The sequence below is a fragment of the Apaloderma vittatum genome, unplaced genomic scaffold (assembly GCF_000703405.1).
Source record: "Apaloderma vittatum isolate BGI_N311 unplaced genomic scaffold, ASM70340v1 scaffold3761, whole genome shotgun sequence".
Classification (NCBI taxonomy): domain Eukaryota; kingdom Metazoa; phylum Chordata; class Aves; order Trogoniformes; family Trogonidae; genus Apaloderma; species Apaloderma vittatum.
Genome location: NW_009697225.1, coordinates 15,718 through 24,733, shown reverse-complemented (window position 1 = coordinate 24,733; position 9,016 = coordinate 15,718). Strand labels below are relative to the sequence as shown.

The 9,016-nt window shown below is 49.5% G+C and overlaps 1 protein-coding gene across 1 annotated transcript in view; it reads right to left on the bottom strand.

Annotated features, from left to right (window-relative positions):
- MEGF9 (multiple EGF-like-domains 9) overlaps positions 1–347 on the bottom strand; it is a 22,376-nt gene extending 22,029 nt beyond the window's left edge. Inside the window, exons 1-2 of the mRNA XM_009877540.1 lie at positions 329–347; positions 43–244 (exon numbers count right to left, since the gene is read on the bottom strand). Of these exons, the coding sequence (XP_009875842.1) occupies positions 43–244; positions 329–347 (221 nt within the window). The remainder of the gene's footprint in view (positions 1–42; positions 245–328) is intronic.
- Between the last annotated feature and the right edge of the window lie 8,669 nt (positions 348–9,016).

The following is a 9,016-nucleotide window of genomic DNA, read 5'->3' as shown; positions in this document are numbered from 1 at the left end:
CCCTCCCACCCCAGCCCAGCAGGGGAGCGCTGCCTTACTCACTGGTCGCACTGGTGGCTGCGGGAGCCGGTGGGACTGCAACCACAGGGACGGCACTGCTGGCTCCTCGGCTCCGGGTAAAAGCCCTCGGCGCAGCTCTCGCACCGCAGCCCCGCGTAGCCGTCGAGGCAGGGGCACTGCCCCGTCGTGCCGTTGCATTCGGCCCCGGCGGCGCTCCCCGGGGCGCTGCAGTTGCACAGGTCTCCTGCAAAGGAGGAAAGAGAAGCTGAAAGCGAGGCACAGTGCCGGGAGAGACCACCACCAGCTCGGCCACCCTCCCTCCGCTTACCCCGGGTTGGAAACGTCATCGCTGTAAGGATGGGATTTGCTTCGAAATGTTGAGATGGTTAAAAAGAATGTCAGGAGGACGCCGGGGTTTGAAGCCCCGTGGTTCGTGTTTCAAATCTCCCTCCAAAAGGGAGCTGGAAGATTATGGGTATAACTATTTAAATACATATATATGTAGCTGTATGTAGATACGCCACACACATACATACACTCGTGGTTGTCTGGTTGCACAACTCCAGGAGCTGACAAGCGCAAGCTGTTGTAATAAGAGGATAAAATCAGCAGGAGGTGGCAAAATCACTGCTGTATACGATCCTCCATTTCTCACCAGTGGAACACCCCTGATTTACCAACGGGCCGGCTGTGACGACGCAGGACATCCAGAGCGACCCCACGTGATGAACCAGCACCGGCACCTCCCAGTCTTGGAGAACGGAGACAATTCCCAGCTGGGAGCTGGGGGATCTCCAGGTGTTTGGGCTGCGGTCCCTGCTGCAGCAGCAAAAGCTCCCCTGAAAATCTGCCTTTAGGGGAGCACCGAGCATGTGACCACGGCTCTAAAAACCCGAGTGGTGGAGCTGGAGGGAGGATGGAAACCCCCTGGCTCCTGCCCTCCACCTAAACCACAAGGGGCCACCTTTGGCCCCACCGCACACACAGGCTGCTCCGGGGACCCACATACAGGCTTTGGGGTCACTCCCTATCTACAGGGGTCCTGGATGCACTGAGCAACCACTTTTTTAAGAGAGAAGCAAACCTTTTGATCAAGCAATGAATTCCCAGTCCTGTTGCACATTATTTCTCATAATACCGTTATTTCTCGTAATACCGTCTCTCCGGCGTGTTCGGTTCTTGTTTCTCATAAGTGCCAAAAGCAAAACCTCTCCTCGGCAATTTGTTTCTGCCAAGAGCTTTATCTTCATCACTTCATTGCAAAATATTTAGTGCCTTAATAATTTAAGGTCTTTTTCTGCCAAGAGTGTATTATAAACAAGGATTATTTGCAGAACTAGTGCATAAAGCATCAGGGGCTTTACACAACCACTGGTATTTGTTATTCCCCGAGAAACGCCAGTATTCAGGGCACTTCACAGAGAGGGGAGAGGTCAGGTCCCCATCCCAAAAAAACTTCACTTAAACACAGTTCAAATCACATAAAGAAGACCCAACATTATGTGTTCTATGTCACCATGAGTGTTTCGGATTCTGAAATATTTATATTGCACTGATCTAATGGGAAGGACCGCAGCAGGTGCCTGGATGGAACCACACCTAAAACCCAGAAACTAAATAAAGATTAATTTGTGCATACAGAAGTAATCTGCTCAAACTGCACTGAAGACCTCAGTGTATCTTTGGAAACACAAAGGGCCGGGTCTCCTGCATCACAGCAGCAAGGTGAGGGCTCCCCAGCGTCCGTCCTGCCTGGGGGCAGCCCTTGCTCTGGGCACTTTCATCAGTGGACACACGATTCTAGGTTGATTTTTCAAGGAATGCGACAAGCCAACTCCCCAAAAAAGCGACTGTGCACAAGTCACAGAACCTCTCCAACCACCGGCCACGGCCAGGCTGCAGCACCTGGCTGCTCAGCAGCCCCCAGTGCTTTTACCCGTCATCTGTTTTCCTCCCACACACAAATATGAATTCTTTAGCTTTGCTACCCCATCACTATATACATGGTATCCCCAAAAAACTCATTTTGTACCTCTACACCTGTGAAATTGCTCCTAAACTTTCTTCAATCTAAACTAACAAATAGGACAAACACCGCAAGATCTGCAATTACCCACTTCAGCAGCCACTTCACATAATGAATCAAATTCCCATCTCAATTATCCAAGTGGAACCTCATCGATTCGGGCACTTGGGCTTCTCCCAGATGATGGGAGCCACAAGAACTTGTTGAGCGAAAGCACTTTGGAGTTGGTCAAACACGCTTCAAAACAAATTTACTTTTCAAAGCTCTTTATGTTCAGTGCCACTGCACCTGCTAGACTGAAGAATAAAAAACATGCCTTGTATCAGTTTTAAAGGTGATGTGAGGCACTGGCAGGGCAGGTCCCAGCATCGTGGTGAAGAGTTGCTCCATTTAGAGACCAGCCTCACAGTGCAGGAGCATCAGAGCATGGTTTTGTGGCCATGCTTGCATAAGGGGAAAAAGGAGAGCTGTCCCCAATTATATTACACTGACAGGAGCAGAGAGAACTGATGCTGACAGCCTATTACCTTCCAAGAAAATCAGCCATAGCAAAAAAAAAAAAGAAAAAACAGAAGTCAGAGAAAAAGAGCTGCATATTTTGGCAAGAAGCTCACATTTCTTTCGCCCTTTATCAAAGGACCTCAGTCATCCATCAGGAGGGTCTGGCCATCGCCAAACCGTGGTGCAACTCACGGGGAACGTCATCGCTACTTGCTGGAGCCCCACACGCCCCGGGTGGCAGCGAGAGGCGAAGGCAGGATCCAGCCCCGCTGCCTTATCTGAGGGATGCAAACACCAACAGCCTCGCTGGAAAAAGCAGCTGACTTTGGGTTGATCTTGGCAACGGCACCAGCTACCAAACTGGCTTTTCCTTCCAAGAGCAGGGCTGTTTGTGCGCTGAGACACTTTTGGAAAGCCGCACACTTTCCAAAAACACACACGGCCTCTTCTCAATGCCTTTTTTTTTTTTTTTGGCAGGTCTTTGCCCATGCAAACTGCACCAAGTCAGGTCAAAATGTGGAGGCAGCTCAGCCTCAAGCAGCCAAACTCAACAGCAATGCTGACACCACCAGCTCTGGTTCCCCAAGACAGCAAGAAATGCTGCAACAATCCAAAATAACACAGGCAAAACGAGCTTTTTTGTTCACGAGCTGGTGGAATGTAGGCTCCAGCTGCCTCGACAGCGACGGGGGAGGCTGGTTGTGCTACCAGTGGGGACACGGATCCAAGCTCGTCTGCTGCGGAGGCTGCACCACCACCCCCGAGTCCATAAGGCAGGTACAGGGGCAGATGCTGAAGACATCTCCCAAAAGAGTTGTTTCCTTGCAGGCCTTGCCTCCCCCCAAACTACCCCAGGGATTTTTGGGGAGGGATGGCTGCCCACTTCAGGGGAGCAGCATCATGCAGGGTGTTCCCCACCACCACTCTCAAGCCTCCCTTGCTGCACCCAGCTCAGCCCGAGCATCTGCCTGGCTGATGCAACCCAAACATGCCCTAAAGCCCCCTGTGATCAGGCAGCGGAGGAGAACCAGACAGCTGCATTAAAATCCATCGCCTAGCGCAGCATCGAGGTTTGACATGATGATGTACCAGACTATGAAAACCCAAGGCTTAATTTAAAAGACACTTTGTTGTCCCGACGGCAGCCAGGTTCGAGAAGGCGAGAATGTTCCACAGCCAGACAAGGAAAGCGATAACGAACACCTACCTTAGACTCTGGGAGCACAGCAAAGGTGACAAGCACCACAGAAGAAGATTACGGAACATTATCCTGGCTCCTGGCCAGAGCCTGGGGTTTTGGAGCCTTTATTCCGTTTTCTCAAGCAAATGTTTTGCTTTTGAAGGTAACCTTCAAAAACACCTTACCGAGAGCTTTGGCAGTCACAAAGGAATGAACACGGGTGGATGAACCCTGGGGCCACACCGCGCTGGGTTGTTCAGCCGTGGCTGGAGGTAGGGTGTTGGGGTGGGATAACATCATCAGCAACGGGAGCCAAGGACAAAAAACCCTTCGGGATGCTCCAACCCCTGGCTCTCCCCAACTCACTATAGTCACTCACCCTGGCTCTGCCTCAGTTTCCCCATCTGAGCCCTGCTCGTCTCTGCCTCTGTTTCTATTTCTAAAGCACTGAGGTTTCTCTTCCTTCCGCATAAAGCACAGTGCAACAGCTCAAGGCACTTGGCTGTCAGTGATAAAACCCACCACCTTTGCTCGTGAAGGTGCTGACAGGCTTTAATTAATTAACAGCCCAACGACGTTTTGGGATCCCGGAACAGAGGCACTACAAAAGTGTGTATCGCTGCCACATGCTACTCCTTCAAGCAAAAAAACCCACAAACACAGCTTCTTTCATGAGCAGCATTTTAGCCTTTACTTTTCATTGCTTAGAGGCAGAGTAAAAGGTTTATGGTTGCTACAGCTGCTGTATGGGAGACATTTAATATTCCTTTACAGTTAGCTGCAACACAGGATTATTAATTATTACACAAAAGCTGTAGGTTACTAATAAGCTGGAGAATAGTTATTTCTATTTTTTTATTGCACTGAGTGTGCGCCGTGGCTGTAACCAGTACCAACACAATCGAGAATGTGCCAGGCTTGCAGGAGCCCGGCGACCCCTCGCCACAGAGCTCCTTCTCCAAATCCCAGCCCAGCGCAGGGCCCTTCCCTGCAAACCCCAACGACAGCCCAGCCCAGCCTGAGCCAGGCCTGGCGTGACACCGTGTCCCTTCATCTCCCATCCCCTCCTAGCACTTAAGCAGGGCCCATTCTGGTGTAAAAATAATTTCTCAAATTATGTTTTCACATCCTTTTAGACTTGCAGCGGTTTAAGTCTTCACACATATTTTAAGCATGATTCCTCTTCCCATCCAAGTCACTTAATGAATGAATAACTGAAAGATGGGTGACATATTTACAAATGGCAAAAAGAAGGCAACACTACGAACCACATGAAGGTGTCTATATGAAACCATATTTGCTGGGGGCAGTCTGAAACAGTGGACAAAGTCAGCTACTCACTGGGAGCCAACATGGAAAACCCAAGATGCACATTTTTTGCTAGAAGAGCGCCCAGCTCAAAGAGCAAGCTGTGAAGTCCCAGGGATGCTATTTATTGTCCTGCTATGAAAACATCCCCAGAGGGCACTTTCTAGCCTCTGGATTAGACGAAGGAAGAAAAAATAAATACATCTATAACCTGGAGACCTTGTCAGATTTTAGGGTGCAGCCCTACTTTGGTTTCTGTGGTGCTGCAGGGCTGAAGCCAACAGCCTGATGCTTGGAGTTACACTGAGTTTACACCAACGTGATCCCACTTCACACCTGTCCAACCTCCTAAATGTTAGAACAGCTCTGACGCAATGCCCGTTCATTTGCACAGTGGATGAAGCCAGTGTATTACTGCATCCCATCCGTTTGGGCATTAATTTAGCAGTTTTCCCTGTACTTTATTCCCAAATTGAAGCCCTACCTTCTCTCCCTTCTTCATTTCCCCTTCTCAATCCCTCTCCAGGCACCATTTCTGACAACACAGGAACAAAGTCATCAGGCAGCAGGCTTAAAAATCTATCCAAGGCCATTTCCTTTCCCCTGTAATTAAATTGTGGAGCTCATTGTCAGGGGATGCTCTGGGAGCCAGAAATACCTATGCCTTCCAAGGAGGGCTGGATAAGCTCACAGAGGACAGGTCCACTGGTAGCTGTTAAACACAGGAATCTGGGGGAAGCATCCTGACGGGAAAGTCCCTGAAACACTGGCTGCAAAAATTCAGGACTATGCCCTGTCCTCCTGGCATCTTCTTCTGGCCAGCCTTGGATGGGTGAAGCTTTGCTCTCACACAGCCTGGCAGCTTTGATTTTCCCCCCGTTTCCACTACTCAGCTCCAGTCCCCCCACCAAACACACAAACCTCCCTTAAGCAGCTCAACGCGGCTACTTCCACCGGGATCTTTTTCTTATTACAGCCAGAGGCGCAGCTGTGCTGCACCACTGCTCTTTCCCCGACCCCCGAGGAGATATCTCATCCCCTTGGAAAGAGCCACCAGTGAGCTAAACCTCCCCCAGCAAACTGGGTGAAGGTCAGGACGGTGCCATCCCACCACAGGATACGGGATAACAGGAGCACGCAGGCAGCCATCTGTTAAAAGAGAAGGTCTTTCTTGTACAACCCATCCCTTGCAGAACAATTTACTGAGCTCCAGCCTGTCCCTTCCACACCTCTGATCCCACCACCTCCGCGTGATCCACCCTTGCCCTGCACTGGTTTTGCATTCGACTGGGGCAGCTGGGGGCAGCCAAGCTGACGCTGTGAGCACAGGCGCAGTTACCCCAGCGTAAGGATACTTTTGCCTCCAACCATCTCAGGCATCGCGCCTTCGCCCATGGTCGCAGCAGGTCTGAAAGGGTACGGGCGGCCTGAGCTGTCCCACAGAGAGCTGAGGAACATCTGCCACGGGCTAAGAACACGACCAGAGATGAGCTGATGCGCTGTAACTTCTTAAAGAGAGAAGTGCTGCCAAGTCCTAAGATTCAATCACATCTAGACAGCACTCAGCACAAAATAACAGTCAACTCTTGCCTTACAAAGGTGCATTAAAGTGCTCAGACCTGCAATTTACTCCCACCTGAGGCTACAATGCAAAGCCAGAGAGTGGTAGGAAGAGGATCTCCGCCTACTCCAAAAAAAAATATTTTTATACATATAGAAGCGTCTTCTGTTATTTCACCTTCATTTTATCACTGAGTGCATCAGATTCAGGGCACTTACAGACTCCATCAAGCTCAGGGGGCTGCAGAGTGCTGCTGGTGAGGAGAACAGCATCATTCATGTTAATGCTGTTAAGAGCTTTACACGAGTCACTTGTGTTGCTCCGTAACAGGATCGCGTGGGTCAACAGGAGGGGAAAGACAAGGATTCCTCAATGCTTATACATCACTCGTAACATCGTTAAAAGATTAAACATATGTGTTGAGGAAAACTAAACCAGATTAAATATCTCTCTTATCACTTGGAAAGAAGCACGAGGCCAAGGTCCCAACTCTCGGGGTCGCCAGCAGCCGCACAAGCACTTCTCATGGGCGAGAAGGCGGCACACTTGGGGTTCCAGCCAAACTCTCGCTCAGCTCAGCCTCCGCCACCCTTTTGCCTTTTCTTTGCATTTTCCGAGGGGTGCGGCACCGCTGCCCACGTCGGTTCACAACCCTCCAACCCCCTCGCCACGAGCAAAGCCTCCGCTCCTCTCCGTTGGCCAAACGCAGCCAGGACTCTCACGCCTTAAACGCGAAGGCTGCTTACTCCTGGGAGCGGTTATTTTAATTTCTTTCCTGCACCTGCAGTCGAACACACAGTCATTTGGATTCCGAGGAGTTCCTGAAAGCTCCGCCGTGCATCGAGCAATTTTGTTGCTTTCTTTTTTGATGCTAAACAAGTTAGCATCCTGCGCAGAGAGCTTTGAAGGGCTCATTCCCCCAGTAAACGTGCATCAAAAATGTCAGGCTCACAGGTGTAAAGCTGTCTTGGGAGATGAAAGGATTAAATCCCGCAAACACAAGCAAAAAAAAAAAAAGAAAAAGTAAAATATGGACTCTCATTAACCTCATATTCCTCCTGCACGGGGTGATCCCCAGCTCGTGGCACCACTGGCGCAGAGAGCATGGCAAAAATAATACCTGAGGAGCTTCCATCAACAAGATAAGAAGATTTCAGGAGAGGCAAGAGTGGTCCAACAGTTATTAAGAATCAGGTTATAATGCAGAAGTTTGCCCAGGAGGGATTGCACAGCTGCAGCTGAAAAATTCTTCCTATATAACAATAAATTTCCATATGCAGACAAACCCTCTGGGTCCCTACTAAGCAGGCAGCGTACCGAGAAGAACGCAGCCCTAAAATGTTTATGATACAAGAAGCTACAGTAACTTCAAATAGACCAAACAAATGCTTGAGGATTACAATCTCCACAGTCAAAAAACGTATCCAAGCCTTCTAATTAATTTGAAAATAGTTTTGTTGGTGTTTTACTTTAGTTGGTTAGATTCTTCCCACTAATATTTCCACAAACGTCTGCTGCTATATAAATATTCCCTGTTTCTGTTTGAAAATCTCTGTATTTTTCTACCACCCAGCGCGTGACGCAGTCAGTCCCGCTTGGGATTTAGAGATAAACAGGATGAAATGTAACTTTGGCAAATACCTCCAGGACAGCACACAGCAACCCTGGCAGCTCGTGCCCTCCTTACAGACGGACTTTGTGCGGCACCTCTCAGGAAATTTGTTTCATCAGCAAAATGCTTCCGTTCAAAGATCAAGACACCTCACACGGGACCGGGTTGGGAATATATTAGCAGACTTCAATTTTAGTATCTATCAACCATGTCCTGGCACAGAAAGGGATTTAAAAAAGCTGCATGAATAATATGAACTATAATCATCTGTTGAAGTCTCCGTGTGCTCAGATCCCTGCAAAAAGTAATTAAAGTCACAAACTTCGCTCAGTGCTTTGGGGAATTGCAGCTAATGAACAAACCCGTTAATTTATACAGGAGCTTTAAAAGTGCTACAGAAAAACTCCGAGCAAGAATTGTCCTTTCAACTGTTCGTGTTTGGGCTATAAAGTTGTGTTGCACGAATAACCAGCGAGAAAGACAGGGTTAGGAGATGTGCTGGAGGATGAGCCCCCTTTTATGGCTTTCCCACCAACCCAGGGCTGCCAAGGTCCTTCAGATGGAGAACAGGCAGTGGTAACACCTTAAACCATCCCAGCTGGCCCGGCAAGAGATGTCTCCTGCAGAGGGGAGGACATCCCGACCATCAGTGAAGGTCAACCTTCACACAGGACCCAGAACACCTGAGTTTTGCTCACTTGAGCAGCGATACAGAAGATGTCAAGGCTGCCTTCTCTGTCTTTGCTCCTTTAGGTCACACCAAGGCTGACCTGTCAGCCGTGGAGAGGGTGCCAGCGCAGGGGTGATGGCCCAGTCCTTGGGCTCCCG